This window comes from Scyliorhinus torazame, chromosome 26 (assembly GCF_047496885.1).
Source record: "Scyliorhinus torazame isolate Kashiwa2021f chromosome 26, sScyTor2.1, whole genome shotgun sequence".
Lineage (NCBI taxonomy): Eukaryota > Metazoa > Chordata > Chondrichthyes > Carcharhiniformes > Scyliorhinidae > Scyliorhinus > Scyliorhinus torazame.
The window spans coordinates 29,711,569-29,734,091 of record NC_092732.1 but is presented as its reverse complement, the minus strand read 5'-3'; the positions used below and the strand labels follow the sequence as shown (position 1 = coordinate 29,734,091).

Genomic DNA, 22,523 nt, shown 5'->3' with positions numbered 1-22,523 from the left:
TGTCCTTATTCACCTTAAATGTTTCAATTGTTCCCGGGTGTTGCTAACTTTGCCTTCGTTTAATTTCCAAGTTTTATCACCTTTGCTCGAGTCGCCAGGTATCTTTATGATACCGCCACGTGGTTCAAGTCCGAGTAATGATCAATAATCCAATACACCGCTTAGTAAGATTCAAATCAAGGCACATTTATTATACACAGTAATCGCTACTCATGCATAAATTCTACGTCTAAGCTACTTCTACAGCTAACAGGCCTATACTTAGCTTCGGACTGGCCCACCAGGTCAGGGAAACAAATGGCCTTTCGTTTGGGTTCTGAGCCTGCGGGATTCGAAGTTGGTACGGATTGGTAGCTGGGAGCGCCTATCTCGTAGCGATCGTTGACCTAAGACTTACTGGATATCGGCGGCAGCTGAACCGGTCACTGTCAAGGGTCGGTTCGCGTTGCTGAGTGAGCCGGTCAAGAAGAACGATTTGAACTTGGGCTTGATTCTTATAGTCCCCAGGGGCTTCCTGCCTTTCGGGGCGGACCCTGTACCTGGTCCCAAGTGATTGGACTTTGTCCCAATCGCTTGGTTCGATTTTCTCCAATGCTGGAGCGGTTCCCTGATCGATGGGCGGTCTTGAGGTGGTCGTTCACCTCCTTTTGTGTTGGCTCCTGCTGGCGCCGAAGAGTCTGGGTTGGCTTTGTGTGTCTAAATGTTGCTTATTGTTCCCGGGGATTGCTCATTAGTATGCAGATGGCTGGTGTTTTGTTATGCTGATGGCTGCAGGTATCGATCTTGTCTGGCCTTTCCAGAGGTAAATACACACTCAACCTGCAGCTGCTCGTTTCTGTCTTGTTGGCTGACTTTCCCATCAGCCTTTGCCGTTCGCCATTTTAAATCGGGAGTTGGCCATTTTAACTGGCGACACGGGGATCGCTCATTACTATGCAGATGGCTGTCGGTTTCAGTGCTGTCTGGGTTCCTGCAAGTTCTAACACACAGGAAACTTTGCACCTGCTAGTTTTTCCTGGCTTGACTGAATTTCCCTGCATTCTTTGCGGATCTCCATTTTAAGGCGGGAAGTGGCCACCCTGGGTGGCTACACCCCCCACAAACATAAGAAAGAAAATAGCAGGGAGGGTAAAGGCAGCACCTCTAACGGTGCGCCGCTCCCTCTGCACCGCCCTGGATTGTCGGCCTGGGTTACGTGCTCGGGCCTGGGAGTGAGGCTGGCCCACAGGTAGGCCAGAGAGCCATAGGTTACGGGTGCAGGATCCGGAGGAGGGGTATGGGTGCAGGATCCGGAGGAGGGGTATGGGTGCAGGATCCGGAGGAGGGGTATGGGTGCAGGATCCGGAGGAGGGGTATGGGTGCAGGATCCGGAGGAGGGGTATGGGTGCAGGATCCGGAGGAGGGGTACGGGTGCAGGATCCGGAGGAGGGGTACGGGTGCAGGATCCGGAGGAGGGGTATGGGTGCAGGATCGGGAGGAGGGGTATGGGTGCGGGATCCGGAAGCAGTTTCCAATCGGAATTGTATCTGGAATTCGATCTCACCTCTTTAATACTTTTCATCCAATTCTGTATGTTCTCAAAGGACTTCTCATCTGTGATATCATAAACCAGGATTATCCCCTGTAAAACACAGTGGGAGGGGGGGAGGGAGGGAGAGGGATGGAGAGGGATGGAGAGGGGGAGGGCGAGGGAAGGAGGGATGGAGAGGGAGGGAGGGGGAGGGAGGGCGAGGGAGGGCGAGGGAGAGAGAGAGGGAGGGCGAGGGAGGGCAAGGGAGAGGGAGAGAGAGAAACGGGCATTTAAACTGCGACACTGTTCAGGAATCTCTCTGGGCTTCACGCACAATGAATAATTGTGAAGCTTAACGACCGCCACATTTGCAAACACAGCACATTGAACGAGAGATGGAGACGAAGGAGAGAGAGAGAAAGAGGAGGCGGCGGGGGGGGGGGGGGCAGAGGGAGTGAAGTCGAACAGCAGAAACGTAGAGAGAGAGAACGAGAAAGATACAACGATAAAAGGGTGGGAAGGAGGGGAGGCCGCGGGGTTGAGAGAGGGGCCACTGGGTGGAGGTCGTCGGGGGGGGGGGGCGGTCGCGGGCTGGAGGGAGGGGAGAGCCCAGGGTCACGAGAAGGGACGTAGGTGAGTGAGCCGGAGAGAGGGAGGGGAGTGGGAGGGGGGGGGGGTCTCGGCAGGGTGGATGGGAAACGCCGCAGGGAGAGGAGAGAAGAAGAGGAGAGGAGAGAAAGGGACAGGTGAACAGGGAGAAAGTAAATAATGAAAAATATAAAAACTCGAGAAAATGAAAGAAGGACAAACGCTTCCTACCATGGCTCCTCGGTAATACGCAGTTGTGATAGTTTTAAACCGTTCCTGTCCAGCTGTGTCCCTGCAAGTGAAGAGGAATCATTACCTGGACTGGAGAACTCCGGTCTCAAGGAGCTCACCCAGGAATATTAACAGGCCAGACAGAGGGGGGACCACACGTCCCAGGCACGTCAATCCACACCTTTGTTCACTCCGTAACCTCCTCCAGCCCCTTCACCCCCTCCCTATCTCCGTAACCTCCTCCAGCCCCTTCACCCCCTCCCTATCTCTGTAACCTCCTCCAGACCCTACACCCACTCTCTATCTCTGTAACCTCCTCCAGCCCCTACACCCCCTCCCTATCTCTGTAACCTCCTCCAGCCCCTACACCCCCTCCCTATCTCTGTAACCTCCTCCAGCCCCTACACCCCCCTCCCTATCTCTGTAACCTCCTCCAGCCCCGACACCCCCCTCCCTATCTCTGTAACCTCCTCCAGCTCCTACACCCTCCTCCCTATCTCTGTAACCTCCTCCAGCCCCTACACTCCCTCCCTATCCCTGTAACCTCCTCCAGTCCCTACACCCCCTCCCTATCTCTGTAACCTCCTCCAACTCCTTCACCCCCTCCCTATCTCTGTAACCTTCTCCAGCCCCTACACCCCCTCCCTATCTCTGTAACCTCCTCCAGCCCCTACACCCCCTCCCTATCTCTGTAACCTCCCCCAGCCCCCTACACCCCCTCCCTATCTCTGTAACCTCCTCCAACCCCTACACCCCCTCCCTATCTCTGTCACCTCCTCCAGCCCCTACACCCCCTCTCTATCTCTGTAACCTCCTCCAACCCCTACACCCCCTCCCTATCTCTGTAACCTCCTCCAGCCCCTACACCCCCTCCCTATTTCTGTAACCTCCTCCAGCCCCTACACCCCCTCCCTATCTCTGTAACCTCCCCCAGCCCCCTACACCCCCTCCCTATCTCTGTAACCTCCTCCAACCCCTACACCCCCTCCCTATCTCTGTAACCTCCTCCAGCCCCTACACCCCCTCCCTATTTCTGTAACCTCCTCCAGCCCCTACACCCCCCGGGATCTCTGCTCCTCCAATTCCGGCCTCTCAACCATCCCCCCCATTCCCATCGCTCCACCATTGGCGGCCGTGCCTTCCGCTGCCTTGGGGGGGGGGGGGGCTCTGGAATTCCCTCCCTAAACCCCTCCGCCTCTCTCTCCCCCCTCCTTTAAGGCCACTGACGCACCAATGAGTGATTATAGAATCCCTACAGTGCAGGAGGAGGCCATTCGGCCCATCGGGATTGCATCGACCCTCCGAAGGAGCACCCTGCCCAGGCCCACTCGCCCGCCCTATCCCCGTAACCCCACCTAACCCGCACATCTTTGGACACTAAGGGACAATTTAGCACGGCCAATCCACCTAACCTGCACATCTTTGGACACTAAGGGACAATTTAGCACGGCCAATCCACCTAACCTGCACATCTTTGGACACTAAGGGACAATTTAGCACGGCCAATCCACCTAACCTGCACATCTTTGGACACGAAGGGACAATTTAGCATGGCCAATCCACCTAACCTGCACATCTTTGGACACTAATGGACAATTTAGCACGGCCAATCCACCTAACCCGCACAACTTTGGACACTAAGGGACAATTTAGCACGGCCAATCCACCTAACCTGCACATCTTTGGACACTAAGGGACAATTTAACACGGCCAATCCACCTAACCCGCACATCTTTGGACACTAAGGGACAATTTAGCACGGCCAATCCACCTAACCTGCACATCTTTGGACACTAAGGGACAATTTAGCACGGCCAATCCACCCAACCTGCACATCTTTGGACACTAAGGGACAATTTAGCACGGCCAATCCACCTAACCTGCACATCTTTGGACACTAAGGGACAATTTAGCACGGCCAATCCACCTAACCCGCACATCTTTGGACACTAAGGGACAATTTAACACGGCCAATCCACCTAACCTGCACATCTTTGGACACTAAGGGGCAATTTAGCACGGCCAATCCACCTAACCTGCGCATCTTTGGACACTAAGGGACAATTTAGCGTGGCCAATCCACCTAACCCGCACATCTTTGGACTGTGGGAGGAAACCGGAGCACCCGGAGGAAACCCACGCACACACGGGGAGAGCGTGCAGACTCCGCACGCAGACAGTCACCCCGAGGCGGGAATCGAACCCGGGTCCCTGACTCTGTGAGGCAGCGGTGCTAACCCACCGTGCCGCCGTGATCGTTCTCGCTCATTCAGGGACCGAGGGCTTCACTTCGGCACAATGTGCACCCCTCGGAATTTCAGTGCCACGACACGGACCCGATACTCACCAAACCTGCAGCTTGATCTTCTTCCCTCCAACATCTACGGTCTTGATTTTGAAGTCGATGCCTGGGGCGGAAGGAAGCAGCGTTTTTAATTCTGGCCTCAAGGACGGGAACCATCGAATTCCTAAAGTGCAGATGGAGGCCACTCGGCCTATCGAGTTCGCACCGACCCTATGCCCACTCCCCCACCCCGTCACCCCACCTAATCAGCACATCTTTGGACACTAAGGGGCAATTTAGCACGGCCAATCCACCTAACCTGTACATCTTTGGACACTAAGGGACAACTTAGCACGGCCAATCCACCTAACCTGCACATCTTTGGATACTAGGGGACAATTTAGCACAGCCAATCCACCTAACCTGCACATCTTTGAACACTAAGGGACAATTTAACACGACCAATCCACCTAACCTGCACATCTTTGTACACTAAGGGACAATTTAGCACGGCCAATCCACCTAACCTGTACATCTTTGGCCACTAAGGGACAATTTAGCACGACCAATCCACCTAACCTGCACATCTTTGGACACGAAGGGACAATTTAGCACGGCCAATCCACCTAACCTGCACATCTTTGGACACTAAGGGACAATTTAGCATGGCCAATCCACCTTCCTGGCACATCTTTGGACACTAAGGGGCAATTTAGCATGGCCAATCCACCTAACCTGCACATCTTTGGACTGTGGGAGGAAACCGGAGCACCCGGAGGAAACCCACACAGACACGGGGAGAACGTGCAGACTCGGCACAGACAGTCACCCAAGCCGAGAATCGAACCCGGGTCCCTGGCGCTGTGAAGCAGCGGTGCTAACCCACTGTGCCCCTGTGCCGCATCTTATGCTATGTCTGTTGGAAATCCAAATACCGCACATCCACCCTGCTGGTCACATCTTCAAAGAGCACTGAACACATCTGCCAAACATGATTTCCCTTTCACGAAACCATGTTGACTCTGCCCGATTGAATTTCTAACTCTCCTGCCACTACCTCCTTAATAACGGATTCTCGGCGTTTTCGCAATGACTGATTCTGGATAAGCAAGAGGGGGATTGAAAGGTTATCGGGGTGGGTCGGGACGGGAGGGGTGGAGTTAGACGGGAATGCGGATCGGAGTCGAAATCAGACCAGCCGTGATCTTATTGAGGGGCTAAGCAGGTTCGAGGGGCCGAGTGGCCTTTCTCCTGCTAGTCCGTACGTCAGGCTAATTGGCTTATCGGCAGGGAAAGGGGGACGCAGAACGAGGGAGGAGGGGGTGACCTTAAAAACGGAGTTGGACCATTACGGGGCGATCAGGAGGCGCACGCTGGGAAAGAAATTCAGGAAGGCTCTCATCAATAGCTGTGGAGGATTGCGAAGGAGGGGAGGGTGGTTTAATATTCTAATGTAGCTAACTTTTGCCCCAAGGGTGTTGTTCCGTGTGTCAATGTTTAAACATTCTGGCTCCTAGCAACTCCAGTCCAAAGTACAGTCAGGTAATTTCTTCCCATGCTGCGCAGTTTAAAAAAAAAAGTGACGGCTCAGGAACAGACATACATCGGGCTATCTCTCTCTCTCTCTCCAGAGGCGTCTCAGAGGGGCTCAGCGCAGAGGCGATCGCCCCGAGCGGTCACGCCGCCGGACGGCACACGTGAATAACAAATTGACTTTTCCCAGCTTGCCCCTCGTCGGCGAAGGGATTGGGAGCCCAGGCAGATGGATAGAGGCCTGAATCTTACCTGAGCCCGAGCGGGCGTGCGCTCGGAACCCGCGGGAGACGACGTGGGGGTCCCAGCGTCACCACGTGAAAGCTCGGCGGGCGCGAGCGACAGTCGGAAACGCGCCCCGCCAACAAGCAGCTCGGTCCAGTATTCCTTTTTGAAATTTAGAATGCCCAGTTCACTTTTATATATATATTTAGAGCACCCAATTCATTTTTTCCAATGAAGGGGCAATTTAGCGCGGCCAATCCACCTAATCCTGCACATCTTTGGGCTGTGGGGGCGAGACCCACGCGGACACGGGGAGAATGTGCAAACTCCACACGGACAGTGACCCGGGGCCGGGATCGAACCCGGGACCTCGGCGCCGTGAGGCAGCAGTGCTAACCACTGCGCCACCGTGCTGCCCTTAGCTCGGCCCAGTTAAGTATGCAATCGGCCCTAATTTCACGGGGTCCCATGGCACTTTTACTCTTGGCGCAGGGGCTATACGTCCGGGGTGGGGGGGAGAAGAGGGAGGCAGAAACATACATGTCCGCCACCCCCTCCACCGTTCCCGATCCGGGGTGGGATTAAATGTCCGTCCGGGATGGAAGAAAATGTTTTGTGGATTGAGGGGTTGACAGTGGGAGTACCCTTCGGGGAGCTCGGTTGGAAACGGCCGCCTTCGCCGTCACTTCGCTCCGCGCAACATTCGATTCGCGGTCATCCTTCGACTTTTCCCGAATTCCGGGCGGGGATTAGAAGAATGGGGGACCTGTTCATCGACGGGACATTTGCGAGCCTAGGGGCACTGGAGGAGACGTTTGAGCTACCCCCGGGAAATGCATTTAGATATATGCAGGTGAGGGCTTTTGTGAGGCGACAGGTCAGGGAATTCCCGCTGCTCCCGACACAGGAAATTCAAGACAGGGTGATCTCGGGTGTATGGGTCGGGGAGGGCAAGGTTTCGGCAATACACCAAGAGATGAAAGAAGAGGTGGAAGCGCTGGCAGAAGAGTTGAAGGGTAAACGGGAGGAGGAGCTGGGGGAGGAGATCGAGGAAGGTCTGTGGGCTGATGCCCTGGGTAGGGTTAATACCTCCTCCTCGTGTGCCAGGCTCAGCCTGATACAATTTAAGGTGGTCCACAGAGCGCACTTGACGAGGGCGAGGTTGAGTAGGTTCTTTGGGGTAGAGGACAGATGTGGAAGGTGCTCAGGGAGCCCGGCGAACCATGTCCACATGTTCTGGTCATGCCCGGCACTGGAGGGGTTCTGGAGAGGAGTGGCGGGAGCAATATCTCAGGTGGTGAAAGTCCGGGTCAAGCCAAGCTGGGGGCTAGCAATATTTGGAGTAGTGGACGAGCCGGGAGTGCAGGAGGCGAAAGAGGCCGGCATTCTGGCTTTGCGTCCCCGGTAGCCCGGTGGAGGATCTTGCTCATGTGGAAGGAGGCGAAGCCCCCTAGCCTGGAGGCCTGGATAAACGACATGGCTGGGGTCATAAAGTTGGAGAGGATTAAGTTCGCCTTGAGAGGGTCTGCGCAGGGGTTCTACAGGCGGTGGCAACCGTTCCTAGACTATCTCGCGGAGCGTTAGAGGAAGGTCGGTCAGCAGCAGCAGCAACCCTGGGGCGGGGGGGGGGGAAACGAGAGATTGCTTGAGGGGACAGACGAGCGGGGAAAACATGGAGGGTGGGGGAAACTGGCACGTGCGGGCGAGAGCCAGTGTATAAAGCTCTGTAAATATATCATCTTGCCATGTATATACCTTGCTCAGGGCGATTGTGCGTTACTTTGTTATGGGGCGGGGGGGGGGGGGGGGGGGGTTATTGTTTGTAAGGGGAAAAAATTGTTTTGTTTTGTTAAAAAACTTTAATAAATATATTTTAAAAAAAAAAAGACTTTTCCCGAATTCACATATCACCGTCTGCCGCGGTGCGATTCGGACCTGGCCCTCTGGGTTACAGCTCTCCCCTGCCCCAAGTACAGCGGCGGATCGCGTACCTGGTCCACCCACGTCGCCGCTACCACCAAGAAAGCACAACAGCGCCTATACTTCCTCAGGAAACTAACAAAATTCGGCATGTCCACATTGACTCTTCCCAACTTTTACAGATGCACCATAGAAAGCATCCTATCGGGCTGCATCACAGCCTGGGTATGGCAACTGCTCGGCCCAGGACCGCAAGAAACTTCAGAGAGTCGTGAACACCGCCCAGTCCACCACACGAACCCGCCTCCCATCCATTGACTCCGTCCGCACCTCCCGCTGCCTGGGGAAAGCGGGCAGCATAATCAAAGACCCCCTCCCACCCGGCTTACTCACTCTTCCAACTTCTTCCATCGGGCGGGAGATACAGAAGTCTGGGAACACGCACGAACAGACTCAAAAACAGCTTCTTCCCCACTGTTACCAGACTCCTAAACGACCCTCTTATGGACTGACCTCATTAACACTACACCCTGTATGCTTCATCCGATGCTGGTGCTTATGTAGTTACATTGTGTATGTTGTGTTGCCCTATTATGTATTTTCTTTTATTCCCTTTTCTTCCCATGTACTTAATGATCTGTTGAGTTGCTCGCAGAAAAATACTTTTCACTGTACCTCGGTACACGTGACAATAAACAAATCCAATCCAAGTGCCAAGCCGATCGTCGGCCCCAGCGACGAAAGGGGGGAGGCGTCCCCCCCCCCCCCCCCCCCCCCCCCCCAGGGCTGGGATTGTCCACCTGGGGACGATTCGACCCCACGACCATCCGAACTGGGGAGGCGTAGACTCCGCCACGTTGAGGCTGCGGGAAAGAGAAATGGGGCGGGACTGAGTTCTGGCTGGCTGGTCACATTCCGGGCGCATGCCCTGGCAGGAATCTCTTGAGCAGGCACGCCCGCCCTGTCGACAAGATCGGCCGGCCCAGTCTGCCCAAACAGAAAGTTCAACTCCATTCCCCCCATCAGCTCCGCATTCTGAAAAAGAAACGGTTCAGCTCCCCCTTGCAAGGGTCATTTTCTCACAACAGAAAAAAAACCCTCCTGAATATTTCAGTTCCCCTCATCCGCCGATTCAACGACGGGATTGTGTTTCGCTAAGGGGGGGGGGGGACGGGGGACTAGGCAGGGGAGGCCTGAAGTGTGCTGGGGGACTGCGCGCACTCCCTCTCCAAGTCAACCTGGCCGCAAACGTAGCCACGGCACGGGGTCAATCAATGGGGTCAGGTGACCCCCTTCGGCCACCCACTGCCTGGACTCCCTGAGCGGCCATCTTGGCTAGGCCTACAAGGGGGCCATCCTGGCTCGGCCTACAAGGGGGCCATCTTGGCTCGGCCGACAAGGGGGCCCTCTTTCCTCCTCCACCCCCGCATCTGGTGGCCCCTATTTTTACGTGCTCTTTAATACCCCAGGCCTGTTTTTCTTAACTGGAACAAAGTAATCGACAAGACAGTAACAAAAACTACGAATGGTACTGGTTGTAAGGAGCTGTAGGAAGTCCATCTCCACGGTTACGACTTTTGTTGGCTGCTCATTACGACGATCGAGTCGAGGTGCAGGCCAGCTGTGAGCGGTGCGAAGGCCTGGTTCAAGTGGGGTGGGGGTGCGAATGGCCTCCCCCTGTTCCAGTCCCCTGCTGCCCCTGGCTCATGGCCTCCTTCTGCACTGTAGGGATTCCATGGAATGCCATCCTGTGCGATCCGGGCGTCGCTCTTCGACGCCCATTCCTCTCGGGCGGCGGCGAGTCGTCCCCCACGCAGTTGGGCGCGCCCGGCGATTCCAATGGGAACCGGACGGCCTCGAAGCCAAATATGTCCCTCGGGGGTCGGCCGGGAACATCGGTCAGCTCCTAATCTGGCGAGGCAAAAAGGTAGCACTTGCCTTTCTCTCGCGCCATCGCCTCCGGATGATCCGAAACGCCTCGCAGTCAGCGACGGGCTCCGTCGAACGACATGCGCAGAGCAAGCGTCCGGGGAGCGCAATGGGGTCTTTCCTACCCACTCGATACGGCGGACAAGGCCCCGCCTTACCTCGTGCGAAAGGACTGCACCGTCGACAGTGCAGCATTCCCTCAGGCCCCGAGCGTGGGCCTCGATTTACTGGCCGTCCGCCAGCTCGGCCGCCGTCCGTAACCGCCCCTCGAGAAGGCGGTGGCGAGCCCCACGGCCTGCGTGCCGGAGTCTCCCAGAGCGGGACGTCTGAATCCGAGGCGAGGGAGGGGGGGGCAGAATGAAAAGCCAGTCCGGTGTCAGCTAACCATCACTGCCCCAGAGATGGAGAAGTGTAAGAGTACGATGCTTCCAATCACAACCCCGGGATGGATTGGGCTGCACTGCGATGCCTGCCAGAGTCGAATAGTTGTCTGGCGCCCCTTGGGGGTGAAGGAACAATGGCTGGTGGCTTCGGTTTCCGTTATCGGAACAACAGCTTTCTAAGGCGGGTCAATCCACGATTACCTCTCAAAAGCAGTAATCAAAATAACGGAACAACGAGGTGTCACTGGGATATTGGGTCAGGTGGCTCCTTGCCATAAAATTCTATTGATCTACGTGAAAAGCCACAGCTGGATGCGATGCCCGTGAAACTGTCCCTGCAGTGACGCATCTGCACCTTCAGGAACTGTCCCCCAGTGAGAATCAGCACCTTCAGGAACTGTCCCAGTGAGAGTCAGCACCTTCAGGAACTGTGTCTCAGTGAGAGTCGGCACCTTCAGGAACTGTCCCAGTGAGAGTCAGCACCTCCAGGAACTGTGTCTCAGTGAGAGTCAGCAGCTCCAGGAACTGTGTCTCAGTGAGAGTCAACACCTTCAGGAACTGTCCCCAGTGAGAGTCGGCACCTTCAGGAACTGTCCCCCAGTGAGAATCAGCACCTTCAGGAACTGTATCCCAGTGAGAGTCAGCACCTTCAGGAACTGTGTCTCAGTGAGAGTCAGCACCTTCAGGAACTGTCCCCCAGTGAGAGTCGGCACCTTCAGGAACTGTCCCCCAGTGAGAGTCGGCACCTTCAGGAACTGTCCCCCAGTGAGAATCAGCACCTTCAGGAACGGCCCCCAGTGAGAGTCAGCACCTCCAGCAACTGTGTCTCAGTGAGAGTCAGCACCTTCAGGAACCGTGTCCCAGTGAGAGTCAGCACCTTCAGGAACTGTGTCCCAGTGACAGTCAGCACCTTCAGGAACTGTCCCCCAGTGAGAGTCGGCACCTTCAGGAACTGTCCCCCAGTGAGAGTCGGCACCTTCAGGAACTGTCCCCCAGTGAGAGTCAGCACCTTCAGGAACTACCCCCAGTGAGAGTCAGCACCTTCCGGAATTGTCCCCCAGTGAGAGTCAGCATCTTCAGGAACTGACCCCCAGTCAGAGTCAGCACCTTCAGGAACTGTACCCCAGTGATAGTCGGCACCTTCAGGAACTGTATCCCAGTGAGTGTCTGCACCTACATGAACTGTGTCCCAGTGAAAGATAGCGTCTTCAGGAGCTGTCCCCCAGTGAGAGTCAGCACCTTCAGGAACTATCCCCCAGTGAGAGTCGGCACCTTCAGGAACTGTCCCCCAGTGAGAATCAGCACCTTCAGGAACTGCCCCCAGTGAGATTCAGCACCTTCAGCAACTGCGTCTCAGTGAGAGTCAGCACCTTCAGGAACCGTGTCCCAGTCAGAGTCAGCACCTTCTAGAACTGTGTCCCAGTGACAGTCAGCACCTTCAGGAACTGTCCACAGTGAGAGTCGGCACCTTCAGGAACTGTCCCCCAGTGAGAATCAGCACCTTCAGGAACTGCCCCCAGTGAGAGTCAGCACCTTCAGCAACTGTGTCTCAGTTAGAGTCAGCACCTTCAGGAACCGTGTCCCAGTGAGAGTCAGCACCTTCAGGAACTGTGTCTCAGTGAGAGTCAGCACCTTCAGGAACTGTCCCCCAGTGAGAATCAGCACCTTCAGGAACGGCCCCCAGTGAGAGTCAGCACCTCCAGCAACTGTGTCTCAGTGAGAGTCAGCACCTTCAGGAACCGTGTCCCAGTGAGAGTCAGCACCTTCAGGAACTGTGTCCCAGTGACAGTCAGCACCTTCAGGAACTGTCCCCCAGTGAGAGTCGGCACCTTCAGGAACTGTCCCCCAGTGAGAGTCGGCACCTTCAGGAACTGTCCCCCAGTGAGAGTCAGCACCTTCAGGAACTACCCCCAGTGAGAGTCAGCACCTTCCGGAATTGTCCCCCAGTGAGAGTCAGCACCTTCAGGAACTGACCCCCAGTCAGAGTCAGCACCTTCAGGAACTGTACCCCAGTGATAGTCGGCACCTTCAGGAACTGTATCCCAGTGAGTGTCTGCACCTACATGAACTGTGTCCCAGTGAAAGATAGCGTCTTCAGGAGCTGTCCCCCAGTGAGAGTCAGCACCTTCAGGAACTATCCCCCAGTGAGAGTCGGCACCTTCAGGAACTGTCCCCCAGTGAGAATCAGCACCTTCAGGAACTGCCCCCAGTGAGATTCAGCACCTTCAGCAACTGCGTCTCAGTGAGAGTCAGCACCTTCAGGAACCGCGTCCCAGTCAGAGTCAGCACCTTCTAGAACTGTGTCCCAGTGACAGTCAGCACCTTCAGGAACTGTCCACAGTGAGAGTCGGCACCTTCAGGAACTGTCCCCCAGTGAGAATCAGCACCTTCAGGAACTGTCCCCAGTGAGAGTCAGCACCTTCAGCAACTGTGTCTCAGTTAGAGTCAGCACCTTCAGGAACCGTGTCCCAGTGAGAGTCAGCACCTTCAGGAACTGTGTCTCAGTGAGAGTCAGCACCTTCAGGAACTGTGCCCCAGTGAGAGTCGGCACCTTCAGGAACTGTCCCCCAGTGAGAGTCGGCACCTTCAGGAACTGTCCCCCAGTGAGAGTCGGCACCTTCAGGAACTGTATCCCAGTGAGTGTCTGCACCTACATGAACTGTGTCCCAGTGAAAGATAGCGTCTTCAGGAGCTGTCCCCCAGTGAGAGTCAGCACCTTCAGGAACTGTACCCCAGTGAGAGTCGGCACCTTCAGGAACTGTCCCCCAGTGAGAATCAGCACCTTCAGGAACGGCCCCCAATGAGAGTCAGCACCTCCAGCAACTGTGTCTCAGTGAGAGTCAGCACCTTCAGGAACCGTGTCCCAGTGAGAGTCAGCACCTTCAGGAATTGTCGCCCAGTGAGAGTCAGCACCTTCAGGAACTGTCCCCCAGTGAGAGTCAGCACCTTCAGGAACTGTACCCCAGTGAGAGTCGGCACCTTCAGGAACTGTCCCCCAGTGAGAGTTGGCACCTTCAGGAACTGTCCCCCAGTGAGAATCAGCACCTTCAGGAACTGCCCCCAGTGAGATTCAGCACCTTCAGCAACTGCGTCTCAGTGAGAGTCAGCACCTTCAGGAACCGTGTCCCAGTCAGAGTCAGCACCTTCTAGAACTGTGTCCCAGTGAGAGTCAGCACCTTCAGGAACTGTCCACAGTGAGAGTCGGCACGTTCAGGAACTGTCCACAGTGAGTGTCAGCACCTTCAGGAACTACCCCCAGTGAGAGTCAGCACCTTCAGGAACTGTCCCCCAGTGAGAGTCAGCACCTACAGGAACTGTGTTCCAGTGAAAGTCAGCACCTACAGGACATGTCCCTCAGTGCAGTCAGCACCTTCAGGAACTGTATCCCAGTGAGTGTCTGCACCTACATGAACTGTGTCCCAGTGAAAGTCAGCGTCTTCAGGAGCTGTCCCCCAGTGAGAGTCAGCACCTTCAGGAATTGTCCCGCAGTGAGAGTCAGCACCTTCAGGAACTGAGTCCCAGTGAGAGCCAGCACCTTCAGGAACTGTGTCCCAGTGAGAGTCGGCACCTTCAGGAACTGTCCCCCAGTGAGAATCAGCACCTTCAGGAACTGCCCCCAGTGAGATTCAGCACCTTCAGCAACTGCGTCTCAGTGAGAGTCAGCACCTTCAGGAACCGTGTCCCAGTCAGAGTCAGCACCTTCTAGAACTGTGTCCCAGTGACAGTCAGCACCTTCAGGAACTGTCCACAGTGAGAGTCGGCACCTTCAGGAACTGTCCCCCAGTGAGAATCAGCACCTTCAGGAACTGCCCCCAGTGAGAGTCAGCACCTTCAGCAACTGTGTCTCAGTTAGAGTCAGCACCTTCAGGAACCGTGTCCCAGTGAGAGTCAGCACCTTCAGGAACTGTGTCTCAGTGAGAGTCAGCACCTTCAGGAACTGTCCCCCAGTGAGAATCAGCACCTTCAGGAACGGCCCCCAGTGAGAGTCAGCACCTCCAGCAACTGTGTCTCAGTGAGAGTCAGCACCTTCAGGAACCGTGTCCCAGTGAGAGTCAGCACCTTCAGGAACTGTGTCCCAGTGACAGTCAGCACCTTCAGGAACTGTCCCCCAGTGAGAGTCGGCACCTTCAGGAACTGTCCCCCAGTGAGAGTCGGCACCTTCAGGAACTGTCCCCCAGTGAGAGTCAGCACCTTCAGGAACTACCCCCAGTGAGAGTCAGCACCTTCCGGAATTGTCCCCCAGTGAGAGTCAGCACCTTCAGGAACTGACCCCCAGTCAGAGTCAGCACCTTCAGGAACTGTACCCCAGTGATAGTCGGCACCTTCAGGAACTGTATCCCAGTGAGTGTCTGCACCTACATGAACTGTGTCCCAGTGAAAGATAGCGTCTTCAGGAGCTGTCCCCCAGTGAGAGTCAGCACCTTCAGGAACTATCCCCCAGTGAGAGTCGGCACCTTCAGGAACTGTCCCCCAGTGAGAATCAGCACCTTCAGGAACTGCCCCCAGTGAGATTCAGCACCTTCAGCAACTGCGTCTCAGTGAGAGTCAGCACCTTCAGGAACCGCGTCCCAGTCAGAGTCAGCACCTTCTAGAACTGTGTCCCAGTGACAGTCAGCACCTTCAGGAACTGTCCACAGTGAGAGTCGGCACCTTCAGGAACTGTCCCCCAGTGAGAATCAGCACCTTCAGGAACTGTCCCCAGTGAGAGTCAGCACCTTCAGCAACTGTGTCTCAGTTAGAGTCAGCACCTTCAGGAACCGTGTCCCAGTGAGAGTCAGCACCTTCAGGAACTGTGTCTCAGTGAGAGTCAGCACCTTCAGGAACTGTGCCCCAGTGAGAGTCGGCACCTTCAGGAACTGTCCCCCAGTGAGAGTCGGCACCTTCAGGAACTGTCCCCCAGTGAGAGTCGGCACCTTCAGGAACTGTATCCCAGTGAGTGTCTGCACCTACATGAACTGTGTCCCAGTGAAAGATAGCGTCTTCAGGAGCTGTCCCCCAGTGAGAGTCAGCACCTTCAGGAACTGTACCCCAGTGAGAGTCGGCACCTTCAGGAACTGTCCCCCAGTGAGAATCAGCACCTTCAGGAACGGCCCCCAATGAGAGTCAGCACCTCCAGCAACTGTGTCTCAGTGAGAGTCAGCACCTTCAGGAACCGTGTCCCAGTGAGAGTCAGCACCTTCAGGAATTGTCGCCCAGTGAGAGTCAGCACCTTCAGGAACTGTCCCCCAGTGAGAGTCAGCACCTTCAGGAACTGTACCCCAGTGAGAGTCGGCACCTTCAGGAACTGTCCCCCAGTGAGAGTTGGCACCTTCAGGAACTGTCCCCCAGTGAGAATCAGCACCTTCAGGAACTGCCCCCAGTGAGATTCAGCACCTTCAGCAACTGCGTCTCAGTGAGAGTCAGCACCTTCAGGAACCGTGTCCCAGTCAGAGTCAGCACCTTCTAGAACTGTGTCCCAGTGAGAGTCAGCACCTTCAGGAACTGTCCACAGTGAGAGTCGGCACGTTCAGGAACTGTCCACAGTGAGTGTCAGCACCTTCAGGAACTACCCCCAGTGAGAGTCAGCACCTTCAGGAACTGTCCCCCAGTGAGAGTCAGCACCTACAGGAACTGTGTTCCAGTGAAAGTCAGCACCTACAGGACATGTCCCTCAGTGCAGTCAGCACCTTCAGGAACTGTATCCCAGTGAGTGTCTGCACCTACATGAACTGTGTCCCAGTGAAAGTCAGCGTCTTCAGGAGCTGTCCCCCAGTGAGAGTCAGCACCTTCAGGAATTGTCCCGCAGTGAGAGTCAGCACCTTCAGGAACTGAGTCCCAGTGAGAGCCAGCACCTTCAGGAACTGTGTCCCAGTGAGAGTCGGCACCTTCAGGAACTGTCCCCCAGTGAGAATCAGCACCTTCAGGAACGGCCCCCAGTGAGAGTCAGCACCTCCAGCAACTGTGTCTCAGTGAGAGTCAGCACCTTCAGGAACCGTGTCCCAGTGAGAGTCAGCACCTTCAGGAACTGTGTCCCAGTGACAGTCAGCACCTTCAGGAATTGTGTCCCAGTGACAGTCAGCACCTTCAGGAACTGTCCCCCAGTGAGAGTCGGCACCTTCAGGAACTGTCCCCCAGTGAGAGTCGGCACCTTCAGGAACTGTCCCCCAGTGAGAGTCAGCACCTTCAGGAACTACCCCCAGTGAGAGTCAGCACCTTCAGGAATTGTCCCCCAGTGAGAGTCAGCACCTTCAGGAACTGTCCCCCAGTCAGAGTCAGCACCTTCAGGAACTGTACCCCAGTGATAGTCGGCACCTTCAGGAACTGTATCCCAGTGAGTGTCTGCACCTACATGAACTGTGTCCCAGTGAAAGATAGCGTCTTCAGGAGCTGTCCCCCAGTGAGAGTCAGCACCTTCAGGAACTGTACCCCAGTGAGAGTCGGCACCTTCAGGAACTGTCCCCCAGTGAGAGTCGGCACCTTCAGGAACTGTCCCCCAGTGAGAATCAGCACCTTCAGGAACTGCCCCCAGTGAGATTCAGCACCTTCAGGAACTGCGTCTCAGTGAGAGTCAGCACCTTCAGAAACCGCGTCCCAGTCAGAGTCAGCACCTTCTAGAACTGTGTCCCAGTGACAGTCAGCACCTTCAGGAACTGTCCACAGTGAGAGTCGGCACCTTCAGGAACTGTCCACAGTGAGAGTCAGCACCTTCAGGAACTACCCCCAGTGAGAGTCAGCACCTTCACGAACTGTCCTCCAGTGAGAGTCAGCACCTACAGGAACTGTGTCCCAGTGAGAGTCAGCACCTACAGGACATGTCCCTCAGTGCAGTCAGCACCTTCAGGAACTGTATCCCAGTGAGTGTATGCACCTACATGAACTGTGTCCCAGTGAAAGTCAGCGTCTTCAGGAGCTGTCCCCCAGTGAGAGTCAGCACCTTCAGGAACTGTCCCGCAGTGAGAGTCAGCACCTTCAGGAACTGAGTCCCAGTGAGAGTCAGCACCTTCAGGAACTGTGTCCCAGTGAGAGTCGGCACCTTCAGGAACTGTCCCCCAGTGAGAATCAGCACCTTCAGGAACGGCCCCCAGTGAGAGTCAGCACCTCCAGCAACTGTGTCTCAGTGAGAGTCAGCACCTTCAGGAACCGTGTCCCAGTGAGAGTCAGCACCTTCAGGAACTGTGTCCCAGTGACAGTCAGCACCTTCAGGAACTGTCCACAGTGAGAGTCGGCACCTTCAGGAACTGTCCACAGTGAGAGTCAGCACCTTCAGGAACTACCCCCAGTGAGAGTCAGCACCTTCAGGAACTGTCCACAGTGAGAGTCAGCACCTTCAGGAACTACCCCCAGTGAGAGTCAGCACCTTCAGGAACTGTGTCCCAGTGAGAGTCGGCACCTTCAGGAACTGTCCCCCAGTGAGAATCAGCACCTTCAGGAACTGCCCCCAGTGAGATTCAGCACCTTCAGCAACTGCGTCTCAGTGAGAGTCAGCACCTTCAGGAACCGCGTCCCAGTCAGAGTCAGCACCTTCTAGAACTGTGTCCCAGTGACAGTCAGCACCTTCAGGAACTGTCCACAGTGAGAGTCGGCACCTTCAGGAACGGTCCCCCAGTGAGAATCAGCACCTTCAGGAACTGTCCCCAGTGAGAGTCAGCACCTTCAGCAACTGTGTCTCAGTTAGAGTCAGCACCTTCAGGAACCGTGTCCCAGTGAGAGTCAGCACCTTCAGGAACTGTGTCTCAGTGAGAGTCAGCACCTTCAGGAACTGTGCCCCAGTGAGAGTCGGCACCTTCAGGAACTGTCCCCCAGTGAGAGTCGGCACCTTCAGGAACTGTCCCCCAGTGAGAGTCGGCACCTTCAGGAACTGTATCCCAGTGAGTGTCTGCACCTACATGAACTGTGTCCCAGTGAAAGATAGCGTCTTCAGGAGCTGTCCCCCAGTGAGAGTCAGCACCTTCAGGAACTGTACCCCAGTGAGAGTCGGCACCTTCAGGAACTGTCCCCCAGTGAGAATCAGCACCTTCAGGAACGGCCCCCAATGAGAGTCAGCACCTCCAGCAACTGTGTCTCAGTGAGAGTCAGCACCTTCAGGAACCGTGTCCCAGTGAGAGTCAGCACCTTCAGGAATTGTCGCCCAGTGAGAGTCAGCACCTTCAGGAACTGTCCCCCAGTGAGAGTCAGCACCTTCAGGAACTGTACCCCAGTGAGAGTCGGCACCTTCAGGAACTGTCCCCCAGTGAGAGTTGGCACCTTCAGGAACTGTCCCCCAGTGAGAATCAGCACCTTCAGGAACTGCCCCCAGTGAGATTCAGCACCTTCAGCAACTGCGTCTCAGTGAGAGTCAGCACCTTCAGGAACCGTGTCCCAGTCAGAGTCAGCACCTTCTAGAACTGTGTCCCAGTGAGAGTCAGCACCTTCAGGAACTGTCCACAGTGAGAGTCGGCACGTTCAGGAACTGTCCACAGTGAGTGTCAGCACCTTCAGGAACTACCCCCAGTGAGAGTCAGCACCTTCAGGAACTGTCCCCCAGTGAGAGTCAGCACCTACAGGAACTGTGTTCCAGTGAAAGTCAGCACCTACAGGACATGTCCCTCAGTGCAGTCAGCACCTTCAGGAACTGTATCCCAGTGAGTGTCTGCACCTTCATGAACTGTGTCCCAGTGAAAGTCAGCGTCTTCAGGAGCTGTCCCCCAGTGAGAGTCAGCACCTTCAGGAATTGTCCCGCAGTGAGAGTCAGCACCTTCAGGAACTGAGTCCCAGTGAGAGCCAGCACCTTCAGGAACTGTGTCCCAGTGAGAGTCGGCACCTTCAGGAACTGTCCCCCAGTGAGAATCAGCACCTTCAGGAACGGCCCCCAGTGAGAGTCAGCACCTCCAGCAACTGTGTCTCAGTGAGAGTCAGCACCTTCAGGAACCGTGTCCCAGTGAGAGTCAGCACCTTCAGGAACTGTGTCCCAGTGACAGTCAGCACCTTCAGGAATTGTGTCCCAGTGACAGTCAGCACCTTCAGGAACTGTCCCCCAGTGAGAGTCGGCACCTTCAGGAACTGTCCCCCAGTGAGAGTCGGCACCTTCAGGAACTGTCCCCCAGTGAGAGTCAGCACCTTCAGGAACTACCCCCAGTGAGAGTCAGCACCTTCAGGAATTGTCCCCCAGTGAGAGTCAGCACCTTCAGGAACTGTCCCCCAGTCAGAGTCAGCACCTTCAGGAACTGTACCCCAGTGATAGTCGGCACCTTCAGGAACTGTATCCCAGTGAGTGTCTGCACCTACATGAACTGTGTCCCAGTGAAAGATAGCGTCTTCAGGAGCTGTCCCCCAGTGAGAGTCAGCACCTTCAGGAACTGTACCCCAGTGAGAGTCGGCACCTTCAGGAACTGTCCCCCAGTGAGAGTCGGCACCTTCAGGAACTGTCCCCCAGTGAGAATCAGCACCTTCAGGAACTGCCCCCAGTGAGATTCAGCACCTTCAGGAACTGCGTCTCAGTGAGAGTCAGCACCTTCAGAAACCGCGTCCCAGTCAGAGTCAGCACCTTCTAGAACTGTGTCCCAGTGACAGTCAGCACCTTCAGGAACTGTCCACAGTGAGAGTCGGCACCTTCAGGAACTGTCCACAGTGAGAGTCAGCACCTTCAGGAACTACCCCCAGTGAGAGTCAGCACCTTCAGGAACTGTCCTCCAGTGAGAGTCAGCACCTACAGGACATGTCCCTCAGTGCAGTCAGCACCTTCAGGAACTGTATCCCAGTGAGTGTCTGCACCTACATGAACTGTGTCCCAGTGAAAGTCAGCGTCTTCAGGAGCTGTCCCCCAGTGAGAGTCAGCACCTTCAGGAACTGTCCCGCAGTGAGAGTCAGCACCTTCAGGAACTGAGTCCCAGTGAGAGTCAGCACCTTCAGGAACTGTGTCCCAGTGAGAGTCGGCACCTTCAGGAACTGTCCCCCAGTGAGAATCAGCACCTTCAGGAACGGCCCCCAGTGAGAGTCAGCACCTCCAGCAACTGTGTCTCAGTGAGAGTCAGCACCTTCAGGAACCGTGTCCCAGTGAGAGTCAGCACCTTCAGGAACTGTGTCCCAGTGACAGTCAGCACCTTCAGGAACTGTCCACAGTGAGAGTCGGCACCTTCAGGAACTGTCCACAGTGAGAGTCGGCACCTTCAGGAACTGTCCACAGTGAGAGTCAGCACCTTCAGGAACTACCCCCAGTGAGAGTCAGCACCTTCAGGAACTGTCCACAGTGAGAGTCAGCACCTTCAGGAACTACCCCCAGTGAGAGTCAGCACCTTCAGGAACTGTGTCCCAGTGAGAGTCGGCACCTTCAGGAACTGTCCCCCAGTGAGAGTCAGCACCTTCAGGAACTGTCCCCAGTGAGAATCGGCACCTTCAGGAACTGTCCCCCAGTGAGAGTCAGCACCTTCAGGAACTGTCCCCCAGTGAGAGTCAGCACCTTCAGGAACTACCCCCATTGAGAGTCAGCACCTTCAGGAACTGTCCCCCAGTCAGAGTCAGCACCTTCAGGAACTGTACCCCAGTGATAGTCGGAACCTTCAGGAACTGTATCCCAGTGAGTGTCTGCACCTACATGAACTGTGTCCCAGTGAAAGATAGCGTCTTCAGGAGCTGTCCCCCAGTGAGAGTCAGCACCTTCAGGAACTGTACCCCAGTGAGAGTCGGCACCTTCAGGAACTGTCCCCCAGTGAGAGTCGGCACCTTCAGGAACTGTCCCCCAGTGAGAATCAGCACCTTCAGGAACTGCCCCCAGTGAGATTCAGCACCTTCAGCAACTGTGTCTCAGTGAGAGTCAGCACCTTCAGGAACCGCGTCCCAGTCATAGTCAGCACCTTCTAGAACTGTGTCCCAGTGACAGTCAGCACCTTCAGGAACTGTCCACAGTGAGAGTCGGCACCTTCAGGAACTGTCCACAGTGAGAGTCAGCACCTTCAGGAACTACCCCCAGTGAGAGTCAGCACCTTCAGGAACTGTCCCCCAGTGAGAGTCAGCACCTTCAGGAACTGTCCCGCAGTGAGAGTCAGCACCTTCAGGAACTGAGTCCCAGTGAGAGTCAGCACCTTCAGGAACTGTGTCCCAGTGGGAGTCGGCACCTTCAGGAACTGTCCCCCAGTGAGAATTAGCACCTTCAGGAACGGCCCCCAGTGAGAGTCAGCACCTCCAGCAACTGTGTCTCAGTGAGAGTCAGCACCTTCAGGAACCGTGTCCCAGTGAGAGTCAGCACCTTCAGGAACTGTGTCCCAGTGACAGTCAGCACCTTCAGGAACTGTCCACAGTGAGAGTCGGCACCTTCAGGATCTGTCCACAGTGAGAGTCGGCACCTTCAGGAACTGTCCACAGTGAGAGTCAGCACCTTCAGGAACTGCCCCCAGTGAGAGTCAGCACCTTCAGGAACTGTCCACAGTGAGAGTCAGCACCTTCAGGAACTACCCCCAGTGAGAGCCAGCACCTTCAGGAACTGTGTCCCAGTGAGAGTCGGCACCTTCAGGAACTGTCCCCCAGTGAGAGTCAGCACCTTCAGGAACTGTCCCCCAGTGAGAGTCGGCACCTTCAGGAACTGTCCCCCAGTGAGAGTCAGCACCTTCAGGAACTACCCCCAGTGAGAGTCAGCACCTTCAGGAATTGTCCCCCAGTGAGAGTCAGCACCTTCAGGAACTACCCCCAGTGAGAGTCAGCACCTTCAGGAATTGTCCCCCAGTCAGAGTCAGCACCTTCAGGAACTGTACCCCAGTGATAGTCGGCACCTTCAGGAACTGTATCCCAGTGAGTGTCTGCACCTACATGAACTGTGTCCCAGTGAAAGATAGCGTCTTCAGGAGCTGTCCCCCAGTGAGAGTCAGCACCTTCAGGAACTGTACCCCAGTGAGAGTCGGCACCTTCAGGAACTGTCCCCCAGTGAGAGTCGGCACCTTCAGGAACTGTCCCCCAGTGAGAATCAGCACCT

General features: G+C 55.7%; 1 protein-coding gene across 1 annotated transcript in view; it reads right to left on the bottom strand.

The window, feature by feature from the left end:
• The window catches only part of LOC140402933 (ras-related protein Rab-13-like), a 32,176-nt gene extending 27,429 nt beyond the window's left edge, over window positions 1-4,747 (bottom strand). The window contains exons 1-3 of the mRNA XM_072490576.1: window positions 4,677-4,747; window positions 2,330-2,390; window positions 1,544-1,621 (exon numbers count right to left, since the gene is read on the bottom strand). Coding sequence (XP_072346677.1) covers window positions 1,544-1,621; window positions 2,330-2,332 — 81 coding nt within the window. The 5' untranslated portion in view covers window positions 2,333-2,390; window positions 4,677-4,747. The remainder of the gene's footprint in view (window positions 1-1,543; window positions 1,622-2,329; window positions 2,391-4,676) is intronic.
• Window positions 4,748-22,523: the final 17,776 nt, after the last annotated feature.